The sequence below is a fragment of the Physeter macrocephalus genome, unplaced genomic scaffold (assembly GCF_002837175.3).
Source record: "Physeter macrocephalus isolate SW-GA unplaced genomic scaffold, ASM283717v5 random_82, whole genome shotgun sequence".
Classification (NCBI taxonomy): Eukaryota; Metazoa; Chordata; class Mammalia; order Artiodactyla; family Physeteridae; genus Physeter; species Physeter macrocephalus.
Genome location: NW_021145368.1, coordinates 44,579 through 65,752, shown reverse-complemented (window position 1 = coordinate 65,752; position 21,174 = coordinate 44,579). Strand labels below are relative to the sequence as shown.

Here is a 21,174-nt window from a genome sequence, read left to right as displayed (position 1 = left end):
GCATTTGGAAGTGTGGTGTCTTTACCCCTGGACTGCCAGGGAAGTCCCTAGCCTTCGAATTTCTAAACGAATATATAAAAAAATAACTGTGAAAGTTAGCAGGCTGGTCTGTATTCCTAAGGCAGCACATTATTGGAAAAGATATAATTCATTATTCAATTAAAACCTTAAAGCTGTATGATACAGTGTTAAGTGAACAGTATACAAAAGTATATGTATAGTGTAATTACAACTGTGGAAAAGAAACAATGGGAAAAAATTAAATATACCCCAAAGATGATCAAAATAATCACATTTATTGATAATAGGTCAGTCCCCCCCCCCGCCCCCCCCCACACCCTTTCTAGATGTTCAGTTTATATTTATTTTTAAAGCTTGAAGCTAACAAATGAAGTACTAGCAGTTTCATTATTATATTCCTTTTGGTCAATCTGTTTTGATTCCTGTAAGAGCCCATACTAGTCATGCGTGTCTCTTGTCGCATTTGTTTTCTGTGTTGCTGAAAGCATATATCATTGAGTTTCTTCGTCCTGTGTGTGTCTTGTGAGATACTTTTTCTCCTCTGTTGATAGTGAGCAAATATACTTGGAACCATTGAATATTTTTTCTTTCAGGCAAGAGCAGCTAAACTCTCTGAGTGCAGCCAGGCTGCTGAGGAGGAAGAGGATCAAGAAACACCTTCCAGAAATCTGAGGCTCAGAGCAGATCGAAATTTGAAAACTGAGGAGGAAGAAGAAGAGGACGAGGAAGAGGAAGAAGAGGAGGAAGAGGAGGAAGACGATGATGAGGGACAAAAATCTAGGGATGCACCAGTCCTGAAACAGTTTAAGGAAGAAGAGGGGGAAGAGATGCCCCGTGTAAAAGTGGAGGAGGTAATGGATGAGAGACCCCAAACTATAAGATCCCAGGAACAGGAGGGGTTAGAGAGAGGAGGGAGAGTTACAAGGTCCCAGGAAGAGGCCAGAAGAAGTCATCTGGCCAGACATCAGCAGGAGAAAGAGATGAAAACAGCTTCTCTCCTTGAGGAAGAAGAAAGAGAAATAAAACCTCCAAAAAGCTTGGAAGAAAAATCCAAGTCCCCTTCCCCTCCTCGATTGACTGAAGATCTGGAGAAGGCCCCTGTTGTGCTACAACCAGAGCAAACTGCCAGTGAGGAGGAGACTCCCCCACCTTTACTTACCAAGGAAGCATCTTCTCCACCACCTAATACACAACTCCAGAGTGAAGAAGAAATAGAACCCATGGAAGGCCCAGCCCCTCCTGTCCTCATTCAGTTGTCTCCTCCTAATACAGATGCTGAGGCCAGGGAGCTCTTACTGTCTCAGCATACTGTGCAGTTGGTGGGAGGTCTGTCTCCTTTGTCAAGCCCCGCAGACACCAAAGTAGAATCTCCAGTAGAGAAAGTGCCAGAGGAGAGTGTCCTGCCTCTAGTTCAGAAAAGCACACAAGCTGAATCCTCAACCCAGAAGGGTCTTGAAACTGAATCAGAAAAATCAGCTCAACCACTCCCTCTAAAAATCGAGGAATTCACACTGGCCAAAGGGACCACGGAGGAATCTTTGGAACAGAAGGAAGGCAGGAGGGCTTCTCATACCCTTGTCCCAAGCCACAGATTGAAACGGTCAGCTGACTCATCCTCTAGCCGATCCTCCTCATCTTCATCCTCCAGTTCTAGATCAAGATCTCGCTCTCCTGACAGCTCAGGCTCTCAGTCTCATTCACCTCCAAGATCCAAGCAGAGAGATGTATCTCAGGCAGGTACTCATTCCAACCCTCGTGGTAGACCCAAGATGGGCTCCAGGTCAACATCAGAGTCCAGGTCCCGTTCCCGTTCCCGTTCTCGTTCTCGTTCACGTTCAGCGTCAAGCAACAGCAGAAAAGTAAGTGTGGGAGAATCCTGGGTGCGTTGATGTTCTGTCTGTACTGCAGTGTTTTTCAACCCCTGGAGAACCTATCATGATTTCCAGCAGAAAAGCTTCCTTTAAGTCTCCAGTTCAGTGATTACTTTCTTCTCATTTCAGAGTCTCACTTTCAACTCATTGATTCCTAAGTTGGGTCCTTTTTCAATTTGATTCCCTTTGATTGCAAAGAAAGCTGAATCCATACCCATTTCCTCTGCTAGACTATAAACTTCTTGAGGGTATGGACATGCCTTTTTACGTGTGTATCCCAGTACCCAGCAGCTAGTTGGGAGTTAATAAACAATTTGTTGAGTAATCTAGGAAGTCAGGGAGGTCACTAAGTCAAACAGGAATAAACCTAGGGAAAGATTTAAATAAAATCTGTGAATAAAAAGATCCAAAGTATTAAAGTATTAAGTTGGAAAACTCAGTGATCTACTGAATATATGGCATATAAAATAATTTGCCTAATGTGTTTCATTTCTTTAGTCTCTGAGCCCTGGAGTCTCCAGGGACAGCAGCACCAGCTACACTGAAACCAAAGATCCCTCTTCTGGTCAGGAGGTTGCAACTCCACCATTGCCACAGCTGCAGGCCCTTGAGCCAAAGGAGAGGACTTCCACCTCAGCCTCTATCCGAGTGAGGCGTATGAGCCAACCTGAGCCAGCTGAAAAGCATGTGACCCAGAGGTTACAGCCTGAGCGGGTAGGGTATTATGCCCCTTCCCTAGAGGGAGACACGGAGGATTAGGCATGATTTTCCTTTTTGTCTTAGCTATAAAACTGAGAGTGCAGTCTGGATAAGTTTCAATAGAAATGGAGAAGGTTGGGGAAACCTGTTAGAGTTTACTTTTATTTCCAAATCCCTGGTTCATGAAAGTTCTCCATGAGGCTGAACAGCAGGGTTCTCATCTTCAGGGCTCTCAAGGTCAGTTCTTCCTCAGAACACCTCCCTTTTTTCTGCCCAAAAGGAAGGCGTTTCTCATTTCTCTCGAAGAATTCTAATAAAATGATTTTTGGCATAGAAATTCTGTAAGCAGTATTCCATTCCACTTTCTAAAATGAAATAATGAAGATAAATAGGGTTATGTGTGGAGCTGGTACTGTGTATGTTGTGCTCTGCCTTTTACCAGCTCCACGTTAAAGAAAAGGAACCAAGTAGATTTAAGTACGTTGCTATGTTTGTTTTGCTGTGTTTGTCCTGACAGGGGAGCCCAAAGAAGTGTGAAGCTGAAGAGGCAGAGCCGCCAGCTGCCACACAGCCCCAGACCTCAGAGACTCCAACCTCCCACCTACCAGAATCAGAAAGGATTCATCACACTGTGTAAGTGATCTCGCTCAACTGGGGTATAACACTCCCAGTTTGTGGGCTAGTTCTTGGCTCCCTAGGGTTCTTTGGCTAAGTCCTAGTTTCATTATAAAATGTGAAGGCAAAGCTTTATCTGGACTAAGGCTAGACTTCAGTTACTATGTTGAGAGTTGCCACCAGAACTCTTAAGGTAGTCTGAAAAGTGGTGGTGAGAGCAAAAGGAACCCCATATCTGGAATCATCTGACCAAAACAGTCAATTCCTTTAAGAAGGAGGCAGCAGAGGCTTCTTTTTGTTAACTCAAGACAGTGTAAGGGAATTGACTCAGGCATTTTAACTCAGTCTTTAACTCACATTTACCAGCTGCATGTGAGCCTGGGAACACAGTTTAATAAAGGATGTTGAGGATCTACAGAGCAACTTACAAGAGAGTGCTTTTTTTTAGTTTTTTTATTTTCTCTGGTTATAAGCTATCATTTTATTAAGCACAGTCTATCCTAGTTATCTCCCACAGCGTACAATACAGCAAAATATGAAGTCCATATCAAGTCAGAAGTTTATTCCAAGACCCTTGGATTGATTTTACCATTTATACAGTTAACGTGAATTTTTTATTCCTTATGTGTAGTCCTAGAAAAATACTGTCATATCAAATTAAATTTGTAATTGAACATGTATGTCATTCATTCTTCTGAGCTAGGTATTACAAATTAAGAAGCCATTGAACCAAAATTCCTGGCTTCAGAGTCTCATGGGAAGTGAAAAAGAAAAGAATTGTGGAAATAAGATTGCTTAGCTTTTAGACATCAGGAATCCTGTACTGCTTTAGTGAATGTCCTGTGTAGACAGTTGGCCTAACTGTTCCATGATTGTTGTAATGGCATTTTAACACTAATACTATCAATATGATTTTTCCCTTTATGTACATCTAATAATTTATATTCTTCTTAGAGCTTCAGACTATCTTTTGCCTCTGATTTTGGAGGGTGGTGGGCAGTGACATGGTTTATTATCTCATTTTCTTGAGACTTTAACAATAATTATGTACTCATAATAGCTTTTGCCTTGCTACTGTCTATTCTAATATTCTTGCCTCTGCTGCCATCTTGTGGCCATTACATTTTTGGTTTGAAAGCTAAAAGTTCACTCTATTGCCTTTGAAAAAAGTTTTTGTTTTTCCATTTTGGAATGGGTACATTATCCTTTGGAAAAGGGTTTTTCTTCTAGGACCTTAAAGTGAAAAACCAGCGGATTCTGGAAGGTGTTCAGGATTCCCCAGCTACACCATCGATGAGGAAATGGGGTGACACCTTCCCTTCCCTATCCATCAATCAGAGATAATGCCTGCCTTTCCCTCCCCCATCCCATGGGAGTATAGCATGTCTTTTCTGTAATGGCAGTTTCAAAGTAGACGTTGACAACCTGCTACTAATTGGGCCTGAGGAAGTGCCTCCTCTGCACCTTGAGAAGCAAGTAATTTTCTGAAAAGCTCCTTGCTTGTCCTAAAATCCTGTGGGTCTCTGAGATCCTGGCAACAGAGTGGCACCTTGTGCTGTTTTGAAGCACCTTATTTAATGGATTTTCGCATGCAAGTCCAGGGCAAATGAACCTTGGAGTCATATACAGAGTTTTTCTCCTCAGGTAAACGTGGCTTTGATCTTCATTTATGACTGAGGTCATCTAGTCACATTGATTCTGGCAAGGTGATAGCAAGTGGCACCTTGGGCAAATATTGAGATTGTCCATTGTTGCCTAGGCAAGCTTCAGTGGAGCAGCCCATAGGTTAGAAATGCAGTCTGAGCTCAGAAGTGGCTCTCACACATCCCTCTTACTTGCTTTCCTTCTGTCTACCTTCCACATGGTCTATTCAGCCTAACAAAATGAGATGCCCAAAACCCATAGGCTCTTCTGGCACTGGATTTGGTAGATGAATCTTTGAGAAGTTTGCCTACATTTCTGGAGGCCGTACTAAACTGATTCACAACGTTCCTCCTGGTCTTTCACCCCTCTAGAGTGCTAGTGTTCAGCCTGGTGATCTCTGGAGCCCTGGCCAATTTTAAAAGTGGGATCAACAGTGAGTGCTAAATGGAAAAGACCATTTGTGGCTTAATCTTGGTTTTCCTCTCTGTCTCAGCAAGAAGTCACATAACTTTTAAAAAACAGAGCTGGGGCCTGTTGATTCAGTAAAGTGTTAAAAAAAAAAATTAGACTTTACTTCAAGGACCTCTCACCACTTGGAAGAGATTGCCTAAATTTTTTTTGCTGTGCTTGGTTAAATCCATTGTGATTCTGATTGTGCCCTGAGGAATTCTAGGTTTATGAGGTAAGGTATCTTTTTCATTTCTTGGGGCAGGAATTTGTGCGCCCTCAGTTCTGTTTCACTTGAGCCCTGTTCCAGAATCTAGTCCTCTGCCTGCTTATAGATACAACAAAAATTTCCTCATACAGCAGAAAATAATGGTACTCTCTTTTTACATTAAAAAAATAGAGAAAAAAAAAAGGGAAAGGAAAATCTTTGTGTGGGCAACTGTATCATCCAGTAATAGTTAATTCAAACCCCAATTTTTCTAAATACAACCTTCCTGTGTACGCAAACCTTGCAAGCAATAGCAGCGCTGGGCTCTTGGCACTATGCTTATTTGTCCTTTCGCCTGAGTAGGAGGAAGGAAATGGTCCTTTAAGCCAGTATGACTGTAATTGATACTCCTCAGGGGACCTACAGTGCCAGTATGCCAAATGATGCATAATTTTTAAAAAGTAAAATTTATTGTTATCAATAGAGTTTGCTCACTGAGAAGTTGGTATCTAAGGACACACCCTCTAAAACCAGACCGACCTCGGTTATCTTGGGACTAGTGTGCTCCTGAGGGTATTCTATGTATAAATCTCACTGCCTAAGGGTAGTCAGATCCCACTGTTTCTTACTAAATTTCACATCAGGTCCTCAGCTCCTTGTGAATTTTCTATAGTAACTAAAGTTCAAACATATATGTCTATAGAAATTTCCCTTTCCATTAGTTTTTCTGAATCTCATTCCTGTTCAGATGTGAACTCTAATGTGATGTTATTAGCCCCTAAGTAGTTCTGTCCTTTTCTTCTGGGCTACAAATGGTTTGTGCACTGTTTAATTTTGGGTAGATATCACCCACCCCCATCCGCATGCAGTTTCACTTATTTTTTCAAAGGTATCAGAAATATTTGTGCAAGAATTTAAATAGTGGGAAAGGAGGTGCCTTTTGCATAAAAGGGACTACAAAGAAAAGCTGGGTGGGGCTCTGACGCATAGCTAAGAAGGCTTTGGGACTAGTCCTGCAAGTAGATTGAGTTCCCTTTTGGGATAATTTTGAGGCTTCCACTTTTTCTTATGAAAATAAAGTTTTGGGAATTCTTAGGTCCCACAGGTTTGATCGTGGGGAAATAGACAGCACAAACTCATTGTGTCTTAAGAAGGCCAAGAATAACGTCATAAAATTCTTACTCTTGAAAAAAACAAAATAGAATTTCCAATTGAAAGAAGATTCTTCCTCCAGGGATGCCACTTTGGAGAGGCATATTGGCAGCTGAAAGTATTTTAGGACAATTGATGGACAGGGAACATGTATTTGAGGATGTTTGAAGGCAACATTTCTCTGTAGGATAACGATGCCTGTGGGAATTCTATCCAAAAATACTTCTTAAGAAGAAAACCTTTAATTCAGCAAGGATTTACTAAAATATCCACTTGGTACCCCCAATGACAACCTAATTGGGAAATATTTACTGAGCGTTTCTTTGTGTTAGGCCCCAGGCTAGGGGTCAAGTGATGCAGTCTCTGACCTTGAGGAGCTCTGCAGGGTAGAGGTGAGGGGCAAGTAAACCAGCAGGTACTAGACAGTGATGAGGGCATTGCTGAGAACCTGTCAAACCAATTAGTGCCTTTACATCAGAGAAAGAGCAGTCTACTCTTTGAGGATGCTCAAAAAAAAAAAAGCTCCATAGGTGTCATCAAATGAGATAATGGCCTATTAAACATACCTGTGTTTTATGCATATCCTTACCTTGACTTGGGGTGTCTTCCAAGCCAGACTCCTAAGAGCAAATCCTTATCACACTGTTCGATGAGATCGGTATTGTTATTACCCCTACTTTACAGGTTAAGAAACTGATACACAGAGGGGATCAGGAACTTGCCCAGTATTATGCTACTTGTGTGCGGGGTGGGGCCAAGGCTTGGATTGGGACCTAGCCAGTTTGACTCCAGAGCTCTCAACCTTACTGAGCAGCCAGGGACTACTCAGTGAAAAGGAACTGTAGTGTGATGTATAAACGTGACTGCTTTAGCATGCAGTTGACCTGTAAGTTTAAGATTTTAAGCAGCAGGGAGGAAATTTCAGTTTTGACTAAACGCTCTGGTATTACAAATGAGATAATACTAAGTTTTTGATTAAGTCCACAGAAGCTTGTCTTAGTGTTAAACCTTTACTGCCACTGGGATACAAAAGGAGCACCTTTGCAGTCAACAAATGGGCATTTTGAGCATCTACTGAGTGCTTTTTTGAATGGGTAGAGGCAGCTTCCCATTTTACGTTAGTCTGAAGATGCCCCTGATGAGTAATTTCCATTTAGTTCCCACTTTCTGCCCAGCAGATCTGCACACACGCCACCACCACCACCCCTGTCCCCAATAACAGGCCTCTCATTTCAGTTTCTTATCTACTTCAGAGCCCTCATTTTGGAGCCCTTGCTCCAAGAAGCAAGTGGCCTTCGTGCTTCAGCTACCCAAGGTCCCCTTGCCCTGTTTATCCTTTTCCTTTTTGGCTCCTGCAGACCTTGGGGCAGGGTGACCTTATTAAAGAATCTGTGAAACAAAGTTGTCTGTCTTCTCTTCAGAGACACCTCTCCCCTCTACTGGTAATTCAAAAAGGAACTTTCTCCTCATCCACTCCTTCCATCTCCCTGAAGAAAGGACGGGTTGGAGTAGTAATACGTAGTCATTGCTCGCGGTGAGCAGCCCGTTACCATACAGTGATTGGATAGTGCCAAATCTCATCCCACCTCCCCGCCTTGAACCAGCTGATCTGGTTTCAGTGTTCCATGCCTGGCTTCTCAGATAGAGGAAGGTGGGCACTTAAAAAGTGCTTGTGACCCTCCCCTCTGTCTCTTTGCAACTTTGGCTTTGTTATCTTCCTTATCATTTTTCACTCCCAGCTCTGCTGTTTCCTTTCCTTCTATTCTCTGGAATCTTCCAAGCAAGCAGCTGTAACTTTGTATGTCCTCTCCACCCAGCCCCCTCCCCCGCCCCCATGGAAGAGGAGGAGAGAGCACCCTCTCCCTGTGGGGTTAGGCCTCGGTAGCTGTTGTAACCTGAGAAAAGAAGGAAAAAGGCCAGGCCTTTTGAGCCAGCAGTGAGCTCCTTGTGGCCTGCCAGAGGATAAGAGCCTTGCTCACTCAGCGCCCTCCCTCTCTTCTTTCCCCTCCCCTGCTGCAGCAGGGCCCTCCCCCATCCGCACACACGGGCTGCTGGGTAAGTGGCAAGATGGCTCCCCTGCATGTCTCCGGCTGATCGCCGCCGCTCCGCCAATACAATAGAGCCAGCCACTACCAGCAGCCTGGCCCTCTTCCTCCTCCTTCTCCAGAGAGACCAATCCAGCTGAATTCGGGGTTTGCCGTGAGGACTTAACGCTTATCTCTTAAAAGCCAGATCTATTTTAGCCTCCCCTCACCACCACCACCACCTCCCCTTCCATTTACCATTTTTTGGATCCCCAGTTGCTGCATCTCGATTTTCTCTCTCTGGATCGGGTGGTTGGGGAGGAGGTGGTGGGATCTTGGGACAAGGAAGGTGTTTTGGTTTTTTTTTTTAATTTTTTAGGATTTTTTTTGTTTGGTTTTTGTTATTTCTTCCATTCCAGAAAGGGATAAACAGCACTTCCAGGGGGAGAAAAAAAATCATGTTATCAGAAAGCAAAGAAGGGTGAGAGCTTCACATTTCCATGTATCCCTTTTCCCCACCGCTCTAGCCCCCCTCATCTCCCTTCTCTTCCCCGTGGCTTTCATTCCGTCTTTTCGTTTTGATTTGTCTTCAGTCATTCTGCTTTCCCCCTTTGTCCTTCCTGCCCGGTTTCTAATTGGCCCCACTTGCCCTCTCTGTGTGGGAAATAGATATTTTTTGGATAAGACTTTTCTTTAGATTTAGATAGTTGAATCTCGTGTTTCTGTGGGAGCCTATTAGCTGGGGGCACATTTCCGATTTTCTCCTCCCCCCCCCTTCCCATGCATCCCTCCCTGCCTGCTCTGGGGAGGCTGTTCTGACCTCTGGGTGTCAGGCAGCCTGTCGAGAATGCCGAATTTTCTGGTGATGATCAGCCTGGGGAGGCTTGTTTTCCCCTCTCTTGAGACTTAGGCCCCTGATCATCTTGATTTGATTTTTTTACCCCTCAGTGTTTGGGTGGTAGTGGGGATGAGATTAGACATAGAAGTTCAGGATGAAGACAGAAAAAAGAAGATGGGAAGATAGTTTATCTGAAGTGAACCTCTGGGATTCGTTGCCTGCAATGGGAGCTGACTTGTGTGATTCAGAGGGGTGGGGGAGTGGGTTCAGCGTCTGTGGGGGGGATGCGTGGTGTAGGGGAGGGTGTGTCCTGACTGGGAGGCCTGCTCTCTTTATCTCTTGGAAGTTGGAATAAGGGAGTGGGAGAAACTGGGCGAAGGCCGAATGTAAGAACAATTGCTACACCTCTGAGCAGGTAAAAGTGGCCTGGTGCTTCTCTGAGCTTTCATACTCTGTCTGGCAGTTTTTGTTTTTCCTTTTGGATTAGAGGGGGTCCCTGTTGAAGCTTGAACCCTCGCCAGCCTTCCTCTCCCTGCAGCCCTCACCCCCACCATTTCTCCAATCCTGGTGTCTGCAGACCCTGAGGGTCAGTAGGCTTTTACTTACTAAGCAGTTGATTAAACCCAAGGTTGGGATCATCTGCCACAGCCCTGGCTGTTCTTTCTCCTCTTTTTAAGGAATCAGGCTTCCCTTAGTTTCTCATGCAATTTGGTTAAATAAAGGTGTCTGCACCCAGGTCTAGGGAGGCCACGGGGTTGTGGGCAAATCACAGTTACTTTTGAGGGACTTTGCAGAGAGGGATGTTTCTCCTCTTCATATAGGGGTACTCTGGTGAATTACCTAAGAACATTGGAACCCTGACCCCACACATCACAGCTTTATCCCATCTGGGCAGTGAGTGGATGTGGTTGCTGTGATCTGTGCTCTTGCCCCTAGGAAAACCGTTTCCTGGTTTTCCTGGGGGGACATGGTCTCTAGTCTGATGTAAAAAGCAGCCCTCCCAATCCCTCCCAAGTGATGAGGCATGGGGGTTTCCTTGACCCAAAACCTAACGTCTTGCTCTCTCTTCCCCTTGGTTCTTTCCTGCCCTTCCCTCCCAACCTCTCCCCATACTGACAGTGAGGAGAAGGAGGAAGTGACCATGGACACAAGTGAAAACAGACCTGAAAATGAGGTTCCAGAGCCCCCCATGCCTATTGCAGACCAAGTCAGCAATGATGACCGCCCAGAGGGCAGTGCCGAGGATGAGGAGAAGAAAGAGGTAAATATCCAAGCCACCTGCTGGGGTGGGTGGGCAGGAGTGGACCTGGGGGAAAGAATAGAGCACTCTGGTGATCCCTCGTACACAGTGGGATAGCTTAAAGAAGGGACTAGGCAAAGACTTGGATCAGGATAGGGCCAAGGGAGAATTCGCTGGTTTAGCAAGGGAGACCCCTTGTGATGGGAACAGGGCTCCTTTATTCCCCTTTCCGTGTTGGGGAAGTAGTGCAGGTGGGGAAGTTTGTAACCAGCGGGAAAGTCAGTTAATGGCCCTTTAAGACCCAGGCTCAGCTTTACCGGCTACCTTCTCTAGCTTCTCCCTGTGGTAACCCCTCTAGCTTTCCCTCCTTTTTAAAAGTGTGTTGGAGATCAGCGCCATCTAGTGGGCCATGGTGGTTCTCAGCTGACCACCATGCTGAGGAATTTTTGTTCCTCATCTGCCCCCTAGTGGTCTCATTGCAGAGATGTAGCTACTTAGAAGCCAGCCCCTGGGGTCATCCCGAAGGCCCCTTCCCCATTTTTGTGACCTCTCTACTTACTTTTTTGGCATATATCTTATCTTGTGTCCTGAACCCAATTCAGGGGGCTCCCCCCATCAGAGCCAGCGAAGTCTTCTTGGCTCTTAAAGTAATTAGGGCAAGAATTAGCTGGGTTTGGGAGTAGGGTAATAGGGTGGGAGGGACTGTTGTGTGTGTAGCCTTTCTTTGGTGTGTGTTGCGGGGGTGGGGGCCGGTGAACGTGATTTGATGTGCAGAATATTATTTATTACAAGGTCCTTCTTCCCCGTAAAACTTTGTCCAAGTACCTCATGTACGGTAATCCGCCCGTAAAATATAACCCTGCCCAACTGGCCAATCGCTGATGCCGCCTCTTCCTCTGGACCCACCCGCTGCTCCTGAGCTGCCCAGTCAGCCGAGTCTGCTATCCAGGTGTCTTGGCCAGAGGGGGGCATGTGTATGGGATCCTGTGATGGGCCCCCTTTTGCCTCCCTGCCTTGCCTACATCAGGGGGCCAAGAAGAGCACTGTTCTGGAGAGACTTGTATTGAGAAGGCAAAAAGCATTTGGAAAGGGGTGGACTTGCATCATCTCCCTCTTTGGGACACCCCACGAAGAGCTTGTGTCAGTGCCGGGGCGCCTGCCCACACGCCCTTGCCCTTTTGAGGACTCTGGGTTGCCTTATTTGCTGCAGACTGTTGGGATCCCCATCTAGGGCACCAAGACCTCCTAAAGAGTCAATGTTTGTGATCACAGTGCCATGCTGTAAAATACTGAGTGGGGCTCTCGGCTTAAGCTGTGACGACTAGGAACCCTGCAGAGAAGTCTAGGGTCTGAGCCCAGAGATTTAAGGCTGATGACAGCCCAGCCATGTATCACCACTTGCTCATCAGATGGACTTCCTTTGGTCCCTGTTGTCCATGGTGAAGGGCAGCATATGTTGGTTGCTCCAACTTCTCCTCCATCCCTGGAGGCAGGGGCTCATCCACCCACCTGACTGGAACCGCTGTCTCAGCTGGAGTCCCTGAGGAGATGCCACACACCACTCGCAGAAGAAAAGTATTCTGACCTTGCTGCTGAATGTGTGCCAGGTCCTGGGGCTACCCACCTACTACCCCCAGGCTGCCTTCAACAGAGGCTCCATGATCCCACTCGGTGAGAGGACCCCCTCCCCAGTTACAGGCAGAGGAGAAAGGGACTCTGGAGTCATCACCTGGATTCCAAGTATTGGGTGGTGGTGTTGCTGCAGCTTGCCACTGATGGACATAGGGTCCTGCCTCTCACGATAAAAGGCCAGGACCATTTCTGCTACTTACAGGCCATCTCATCAGGGACTGCAAGATGATGCCCCTACAGGGCCGGGACTGATGTCTCTGCCCCCTTTCCCCCTGTACCCCTCGCTGAGCCTGGCCACCACCAGTGAACTGTCTTGACATCATGGAAACTGGGCAGCGTCCCCCCACACGTTTCCCTCCCGCCCCCCCTGCGCCCCTGGGAGGACTCTGGCAGTGCCGTGCTGACCACCACGCCGTGCGCCCACCTTTTTTGCCAACCCAACCCCCCACCAATTGCACAGCGCCTAGCAGGGAGGGCTCATTCTGATTGGACCGGCGGTTGACTAGATACAGTACACAGTGAGGTGCGATTGGCTGAACTGAAGATCCCAGGTGTGAGATGGTACCTGGAACATTTGTCATATTCCTAGTTTATTTTCCTCTTTATTTTCTTCTTCCTTCTCTTTTTTTAATCTTTTATTTTAATTTTTTTCTTTATCTTTATTTCTGATTTCTTTATTGGATTTGTTTATTTATTTGGTTCATGTTTTTCCTGTTTTAATTAAGACTTTTTTTTTTTCTCACTAACTTACCCATCGAGAGCGGCCTGGCTAGGGGTCAGGCTGGCCCTTAACGGAGACCAAGGAGACTTGGTTAGACGACACAAACGGGGCTGGGGGGTGGATGGGGAAAAGGGATTTCATCAGGAGGGTTCCTGCCCTACCCTTTAGAAGGGTGGTAGGTCTTAGTTTTTCCAGAAATAAGCACTTAAATCTAAAAATGCTCTATTCTCTTTTTTGCTCTCTCTCTTCCTCTTTTTGCTCTGTCCACAGTCTTTCTCCCACTGAGTGTTTGGGGCAGAAACTTGCTCAAAAGCAAGTTTGGAAGTTTCTGGTCCTTGGCAGAGCCCCTAAGGCATAAGCCCTGTTTGGAGAAGAAACAGTAAGGCTCTGCTAGAGCTCCGTACAGTGGTCAGAAAGTCTGAAACTCCCTAGGGACAGTCTGCCCTGCATAAAAACTTGTCTTTACCAAAGACATCTTTAAATTCTTTCTGCTGCCACTTGGCTCAGGAGGCTCATCTCCAGTGAGTCTGGTGCTGCCGTTTTCCACAGTGTGGTGGGCGTCCGGGCAGTCTTAACGGTCTGCTGTCCAAGCCACTCAGAGCCAATGTCAGTGGATGTCAGGCTGGGCATTGAGAAGAGGAGGAGGGTTATGTTGTCAAAGTGCCATCCCAAAGTTGGTTTTCCTTGTTTCCTCGTGTTTTCCTCGAGTTAGCAAGGAAGACCTTAGAAGGACTAGATGACCCAGCTCTGGACATAGCTTGTTGGGCTTGGCATCCTCTCGACCAGTAGAGACAGTGGAAGAGGGCATGACCAATGCTTTTAAAGGGCTGGGAGGCTACTGAAATTCTTCTTCCAGCTTATTTCTGGTTAAGCTAATACATAGATGTGGTATGGACTAGATGACTTTTCCCTGCTGTGATGTTTGGTTTTATTTTTTTCTCTAACTTGCATTGATTCTGCTTCGTTTTTGCCGTTTGCCGCTTCTGTTTTGGTCTCTGTCTGTCTCTGTGTCTCTCTCTCTCTGTGTCTTTGGAGCCTATGCTAAGACTGCCCCATCTAACCTCTTTCCCCCCTCTCTGTGGGGTGTGTCTCTTTCTCTTTTTTCCCCTTTTCTTCTCTATACAGAGCTCGCTGCCCAAATCATTCAAGAGGAAGATCTCCGTTGTCTGTAAGTCTAGCCCCAAATCCCTGATACAGGTCCGGAATACCATAAAAATCAGAGTTGATAGAGAAGTAGATACCCATTCTCTGTCAGGGGCATTCTTGCGTCACCCCCTGCCATCCCACCACCTCCACCCAGCAAATCTACATCTTTCTGGCGTAGGTAGTGTTCCATTTTAAAATTCAGAACTTCACAAACAATCCTTGTTATTTTTCCCGTCACACTTCTTTCTTAACCCTAATGAGATACACCGTGAGATGTCTTACCATTTCTTATCTAGTTCTCCTGCTTTTATTATTTCAGATGTCCGAACCCTCAGAACGAGGAGTGGGTTTGAGGGATTCCTATAAAATGCTTACCAGTTTATGCTTTATTCTAAGAGAGCATCTGAGAAAGTGAGAGTGCCCACACCTCAAACAGTAACATCTTTAACATTTTCCCAGTGAGGAACTCCAAGTTGACAAAAGTGTAATAGGTCTTTATGACTCAAATATATCAATCTGTAGTGTGAAAATAACCTAAAGCATGACCAGGTCACATCATGATCTAAAATTAAATTAACTTGGATTTTAGTATCACATAGTCTTGTTTTTCTCATTCCCATGTCGTCCTCAATCTGTCTTCCCCAGTACTTTAGATTTTTCTACCACTAAAAGTTTAAATTGCTTACCAGCCTAGTTAGCTCTTCCTTGTTGCCTTCAGAGATCAGTAGTTTTCATCTTTCAAGAAGTGGCTTCAGGCCTTTTATTGTTTACTCTGAAGCATGGTTTCCCCAGTCCCCAAATGTGGTTTCCTTAAGTTAACCTTTTACTAAAATTCCAGTCGAAGGCTCTCTGTGGGTGTTGTGGTGTGAACCAGCAGAGGGCCTGAGAGCATCTAACTGTGGGGTCCTATTTCTTGGGGACAGCAGCTACCAAGGGGGTGCCAGCTGGAAACAGTGACACAGAGGGGGGCCAGCCTAGTCGGAAGCGGCGTTGGGGAGCCAGCACGGCCACCACACAGAAGAAACCCTCCATCAGTATCACCACCGAATCACTCAAGGTGAGGTGGGAGGGGCCGGGGAAGGGAGGATGAGACATGACGTGGGAGTAGACATGGGCCCAGTGTAACGGGGTGGGGGGTATCTGTGTCCCAGAGCCTCATCCCCGACATCAAACCCCTGGCGGGGCAGGAGGCTGTTGTGGATCTTCATGCTGACGACTCCCGAATCTCTGAGGATGAGACAGAGCGTAATGGTGACGATGGGACCCATGACAAGGGGCTGAAAATATGCCGGACTGTCACTCAGGTAAGGCTCCTGCACCCCACTTTGGGGGAGGGGGCCATGGATGCAGAGTGGGCAACTGAGTGAGGAGCTAAGGCGGAGTTCTAGAAGGGAAGTCTGCCATTTGTGCAGAGGGTTGGGTTAGTTGGCCCTTGTAGGGTAGGGGTCAGCAGGCTACCAGATCTAACCTGTAGCCTGTGATAAAGTTCTGTAAGAACACAGCCACCCCAGTTCATTTACTCTTTTTTTGTTTATTTTTGGCTGCGTTGGGTCTTCGTTGCGGTACGCAGGCTTCTCATTGCGGCGGCGTCTCTTGCTGCAGAGCACGGGCTCTAGGCGCACGGGCTTCAGTAGTTGTGGCACACGGGCTCTAGAGCGCAGGCTCAGTAGTTGTGGCGCACGGGCTTAGTCGCTCCGTGGCATGTGGGATCCCCCAGACCAGGGCTCGAACCCGTGTCCCCAGCATTGGCAGGCGGATTCTTAACCACCGCGCCACCAGGGAAGCCCAGTTCATTTACTCTTGTCTCCGGCTGCTTAAGTGCTGTAATATCAGAATTAGGTAATTGCAACCATATGGCTCACAGAGTCTAAAATGTTTAATATCTTGCCCTCTACAGAAAAAATTTGCCAATTCCTGCCTTAGTTTTCCTCATGGCAGAATTGAGGCACTACAAATCCCAGGATCTGGTGGAGGTGAACCTAAGAATGAAATCACCTCCCTAGTGGAAGAAGCATGTTAGGTTGACTTACCACCATCTCTCCCCGAGAAGCTAGAAACTGAAAAGAATGTACCTGTTTGGTGTTTAAGAATCCCTCTGTAGGGACTTCCCTGGTGGTCCAGTGGCTAAGACTCCACACTCCCAATGCAGGGGGCCTGGGTTTGATCCCTGGTCAGGGAACTAGATCCCACATGCCGCAACTAAGACCCGGGACAGCCAAATAAATAAATAATAAATAAATAAATTTTTTTTTTTTTTTTTTTTTTTTTTTTTTTAAAGAATCTGTCTGTTATCTGATGCCTTACAGGTGGTGCCTTCCGAGGGCCAGGAGAATGGGCAGAGGGAAGAGGAGGAAGAAGAGAAGGAGCCTGAAGCAGAAGCCCCTGTACCTCCCCAGGTCTCAGTAGAGGTGGCCTTGCCCCCACCTGTGGAGCATGAAGTAAAGAAAGGTAGGTACAGCATTATGAGTGAAACATGCGGCCCCCTGAATTCCCAGAGCACTTTATTTGGACCTCTTTTAAAGCGTTTAATGTTTTCTGCCTTGTGTTCCAGTATTTTACACATGTCTTCTCCTAGTTATCAAGCTGCTTGAGGGCTAGGTTTGAATCTGTAAGTCCTGCTGGAGGTGAAAGAGCCAGCATTGCTCCCTGCTGAAAGTCATTCTTGTGCTCTATTTGATAGTGACTTTAGGAGATACCTTAACTCGACGTTCCATTAGCCAGCAGAAGTCGGGAGTTTCCATTACAATTGATGACCCAGTCCGGACTGCTCAAGTGCCCTCCCCACCCCGGGGCAAGATCAGTAACATCGTCCACATCTCCAATTTGGTAAGTCATTTTTTTCCCACAGTGCAGCTTGGTTTAGAGTCTGAGCTTTGGACTCGTGTTTCTTAGGTTCAACTCCTGGATCTGCTGGTTACTCACTCATTGAGTGAGTTATTTAACCTCACAACCTGTCTCGTATGAAAAATGGGGAGAAAAAAGTATCACCCTGCAGGGTTGTCTTGAGAATTTCTAGAGAACCTGGCCCATGATGTCTCAGACAGTGTTACCACTCTTCTCACATTCCTGATGGAGGGTTCCTAACCTCTCTGGCCTCACCCAGACTTGGAAGCTATACTCCTGTGACAGTGGTGTGGGAAATCTTCATACTAGTTACATGAGTATAGTTCTTGCCTTCTTTAAGACCCTGAAATTTCGTTTTCATTGGCAGGTTCGTCCCTTCACTTTAGGCCAACTGAAGGAATTGTTGGGACGTACGGGAACTCTGGTAGAAGAGGCTTTCTGGATTGACAAGATCAAATCTCACTGCTTTGTAACGGTGAGGGGAAGAAGCTGATTCTCTAGGTTGTGGCCTGTATTTCCTTTTGTGACCATCGTGGGCAGATTTGAGGGCATTGTGGCAAGTGGGAGGGGTTGAAGCCCTGTTATGACCCTCTGCCTTCTCCCTCCCTCTGTCAGTACTCGACAGTAGAGGAAGCAGTTGCCACCCGCACAGCTCTACATGGGGTCAAATGGCCCCAGTCCAACCCCAAATTCCTCTGTGCTGACTATGCTGAGCAAGATGAGGTAAGAAATCAAGGGAAAGGAAGGAGAGGGGTAGGGGCAGGGGAGGCTGTTATCTGCTAGATTCCAGCTGAGATCCCAGCCAAACCTGCAGTCACTGAGATTCCTTTTCCCTCCTCTTTGGTTCCTTTAGTTGAACCATGGGGCTCCAAAGTCTGTTCACTGGTACCTGGGCTCCTTTGGTGGGAGTGATGTCATCTTCATCCTGACTATCCTTGTCCCTCCTCTACCTGCAGCTGGATTATCACCGAGGCCTCTTGGTGGACCGTCCCTCTGAAACTAAGACAGAGGAGCAGGGGGTACCACGGCCGCTGCACCCCCCGCCCCCGCCCCCAGCCCAGCCACCACAGCACCCCAGGGCAGAGCAGCGGGAGCAGGAGCGGGCGGTGCGGGAACAGTGGGCAGAGCGGGAACGGGAGATGGAGCGGCGGGAGCGAACTCGATCAGAGCGTGAATGGGATCGGGACAAAGTTCGAGAAGGGCCCCGTTCCCGATCACGGTCCCGTGACCGCCGCCGCAAGGAACGCGCAAAGTCTAAAGAAAAGAAGAGTGAGAAGAAAGGTACTTAGTTAGCTATGGGGGGCACACATACTCAATAGTAGGTGGGAAAGGGACCCAGATGGGACGGGGCACAGAGTCATATGCATCAAGTCTGACTCACTTTCTTCCACCTCAGAGAAAGCTCAGGAGGAACCACCTGCCAAGCTGCTGGATGACCTTTTCCGTAAGACCAAGGCAGCTCCCTGCATCTATTGGCTCCCACTGACTGACAGCCAGGTGAGCGCCCACCTTCCTGCCTTGAGAGGCACTCTCAGGCTCAGGAGGAACCACCTGCCAAGCTGCATCAAGGCTTGGGAGTGAGCAAGGGGAGAGTCATGTGACTACGGGAGTGAATAGGCCCAGGTATTGGCTTAGAATAATAAGGCAGAAGCTAAGCATCACAGAAAGAGGCAGTTTTAAGACCCAGTTGATTGAGTGGGCCATAGAGAAGCCAGACCCGAAAGGATAGAGGTAGACACGAGATCGGAACTCTGTGTGTGTCCCAGGAAGCTGGCGGTGCCAGCCGTGCTTCTTGGAAGTTGATTTTAGTTAGCTGAGAAATCTGTGTTTAATAAACTCAGCCGTTTCGCTTTCTAATTTCTAGGGGTTTTAGCTTTTTTAATCTACGTTTCTTTGTGATGGGCCTTTTGGGAATTGAAGGCTTATCCTACTCCACTAGAGAGAATAGAGATTTGCTCACATCTAGTTAGCTTAGGAAATACCAGAGGCCAGGCATGGATGGTGCCACTACCTGTCATGGGCATAAGAGGAGAAGACTGGGAGGAGGGCTTGGGGCTCTGAGACAAGGACAGATGTGACTGCTGAGGCCCTCCCCTTCCTGCATAACAACAGCAAGGCTGACAGTGGTCCCGACCTAAGAGTGCAGGGTCCAGGTGCAGGGAGACCAGGTGAGACTCATGTGAGCAGGGCTGAGATATCTGTTCTCTGCCTTCCCTGCCTGCTACAGATTGTTCAGAAGGAGGCAGAGCGCGCTGAACGGGCCAAGGAGCGGGAGAAGCGGCGAAAGGAGCAAGAAGAAGAAGAGCAGAAGGAGCGGGAGAAGGAGGCGGAGCGGGAACGGACCCGACAGCTGGAGCGGGAGAAGCGGCGAGAGCACAGCCGGGAGAGGGACAGGGAGAGAGAGAGGGACAGGGAGCGGGACAGGGGAGATCGAGATCGGGAGAGGGACAGAGACCGTGAACGAGGCAGGGAGAGGGACCGCAGAGACACCAAGCGCCACAGCAGGAGCCGGAGTCGGAGCACGCCTGTGCGGGACCGGGGTGGGCGCCGCTAGCCGGGAGAACACTAGGGAGAGCTGCAGGCATCGGCCACCCTGCCCCAGGGGGGTTCAAGGCCACAGAGGGATAGGTACAATCTCCACCACCCTGGAACCAGGGGGTCTTTCACACCATTTGCCCAGTGCTGAAGTCTGGCTGCCACCTGTCCCCACATACCAAATGGAGCAGTGGGCATCTTCCCACCCTACCCCCGTAATCTATCTCTTGGGACTTAGCCCTCTCCTCCCTCTCATTTCCCATTAAGTCTGTGAGAGGGAGGAGCTATGTTAGGGAGGGAGGTGGTTGGCCCAGAGCTGGGGAACAGCCAGGAGCCCCAAACCTCTCTCGTTTTTCCTCCATCCTGTTCACCACCTCCTTTGGTACTTGCACCCCCCCTTTTGGGAACAGCCGGGGCCAGGACTGGGTCACCTATGAGCTGAATCAGCATCTCCTCCTGAGTCCCAGGGCCCCTGCAGTTCCCAGTCTCTTTGGTCCTGCAGCCCATGCCTCCTGCCCACCGGTTCCACTTTATATCCACCTTTTCCTTTTGTTCAATTTTTATTTTTATTTTTTTTATTATTAAATGATGTGGTCTATGGAAAATAATAAAAATCTGACTTAGTTTTAACTAGTGTGATTGAGTGGCTTTCCTTGGGCAGGGCCTGGGTTGAGAGCCATGTTGAAGAGGAGGCTGCAGCATGCAGTGCAGCCAGCATTGCTTGCATTCCATACACTTAGGCTGCTGCTTCCCGGAGCAGGGACTTCCCACCCTCCCTCCATCCCTGCCTCGGCTCTGGCCACACACAGCTGCGGATCTTCCTCACTGGAGGGCCGAGGGAAAGGCCCTGGGAAGAGGGGTGTCCCGGTGCTGTGCTAGAGGCATTTGGTCACCTGCTCACCACCTTCAAGGTGCCGCCCATAACCGTCACCAGGGGGCGGCAGCTGCTCGCTCAGTAGGCTCCTGTAAATGAGCTTCCCAAAAAGGCTCCGTGCCCTCCCGCCGACGTCGCCTCGGTCCCTGACCTGTTTGTTCCCAGGGCCCAGCCCACGGACTCCCTGGACCTTTCTGCTGTGCTGAAGGCCCCCAGCCGGCCCGCTACCCTTCCCTGCACAGGTTTCCAAAATGCCGCCGCCTCACGGCCGGGGTCCACAGCAGCCTCCAAGGCTGGTCCGGGGGCGGCGAGCCGGGCCTCCGCAGTGGGCTCCAGATTCCCCTGCTCACCGTGCGCTCGCCCTTCGCCCGGCCGCGTGGGGCGTGCGGGCCGCTTCGCGCTGGCGGGTGCGCCTTCTCCGCTAGCTCTTCGGAAACGGCCTGGCGCCTTGACCTGGAAGCCCTCCCGCCCGAGTGCCCCTCCAGGCGCTGCGGGCCCGGCCTGGGAGGGGCACCGCATCTGTATGCGCCCGGCAGCGCCGAGGGGGCGGGCAGCAGGCACCGCCCCCGCCCCCCGCTGCGCGGCCCGGGCTGGCCGGGGAGGGTCGGAGGCTGGGCTCTCCCGCGCGGCGCGGAGGCGCCTCGCTCCTCCGCAGGCGGAGCC

The 21,174-nt window shown here is 48.3% G+C and overlaps 1 protein-coding gene and 1 long non-coding RNA gene across 4 annotated transcripts in view; both read left to right on the top strand.

The window, feature by feature from the left end:
• Positions 1-20,267, top strand: part of ACIN1 (apoptotic chromatin condensation inducer 1) — a 32,191-nt gene extending 11,924 nt beyond the window's left edge. For 2 of the 3 annotated variants that reach the window (XM_007100450.4, XM_007100446.4), the window contains 14 exons: positions 615-1,880; positions 2,391-2,606; positions 3,109-3,224; positions 10,639-10,780; positions 14,238-14,280; positions 15,182-15,315; positions 15,410-15,562; positions 16,565-16,706; positions 16,939-17,084; positions 17,470-17,577; positions 17,718-17,825; positions 18,059-18,383; positions 18,499-18,599; positions 19,330-20,267. In XM_007100450.4, coding sequence (XP_007100512.1) covers positions 615-1,880; positions 2,391-2,606; positions 3,109-3,224; positions 10,639-10,780; positions 14,238-14,280; positions 15,182-15,315; positions 15,410-15,562; positions 16,565-16,706; positions 16,939-17,084; positions 17,470-17,577; positions 17,718-17,825; positions 18,059-18,383; positions 18,499-18,599; positions 19,330-19,656 — 3,327 coding nt within the window. In that variant the 3' untranslated portion in view covers positions 19,657-20,267. The remainder of the gene's footprint in view (positions 1-614; positions 1,881-2,390; positions 2,607-3,108; positions 3,225-10,638; positions 10,781-14,237; positions 14,281-15,181; positions 15,316-15,409; positions 15,563-16,564; positions 16,707-16,938; positions 17,085-17,469; positions 17,578-17,717; positions 17,826-18,058; positions 18,384-18,498; positions 18,600-19,329) is intronic. The other variant, XM_007100449.4, reaches the window with a different exon arrangement.
• Positions 3,231-10,630, top strand: LOC129391814 (uncharacterized). The gene is made up of 3 exons (XR_008616536.1): positions 3,231-8,856; positions 9,101-9,162; positions 9,866-10,630. It is a non-coding gene; the product is annotated as an uncharacterized lncRNA (long non-coding RNA).
• Positions 20,268-21,174: the final 907 nt, after the last annotated feature.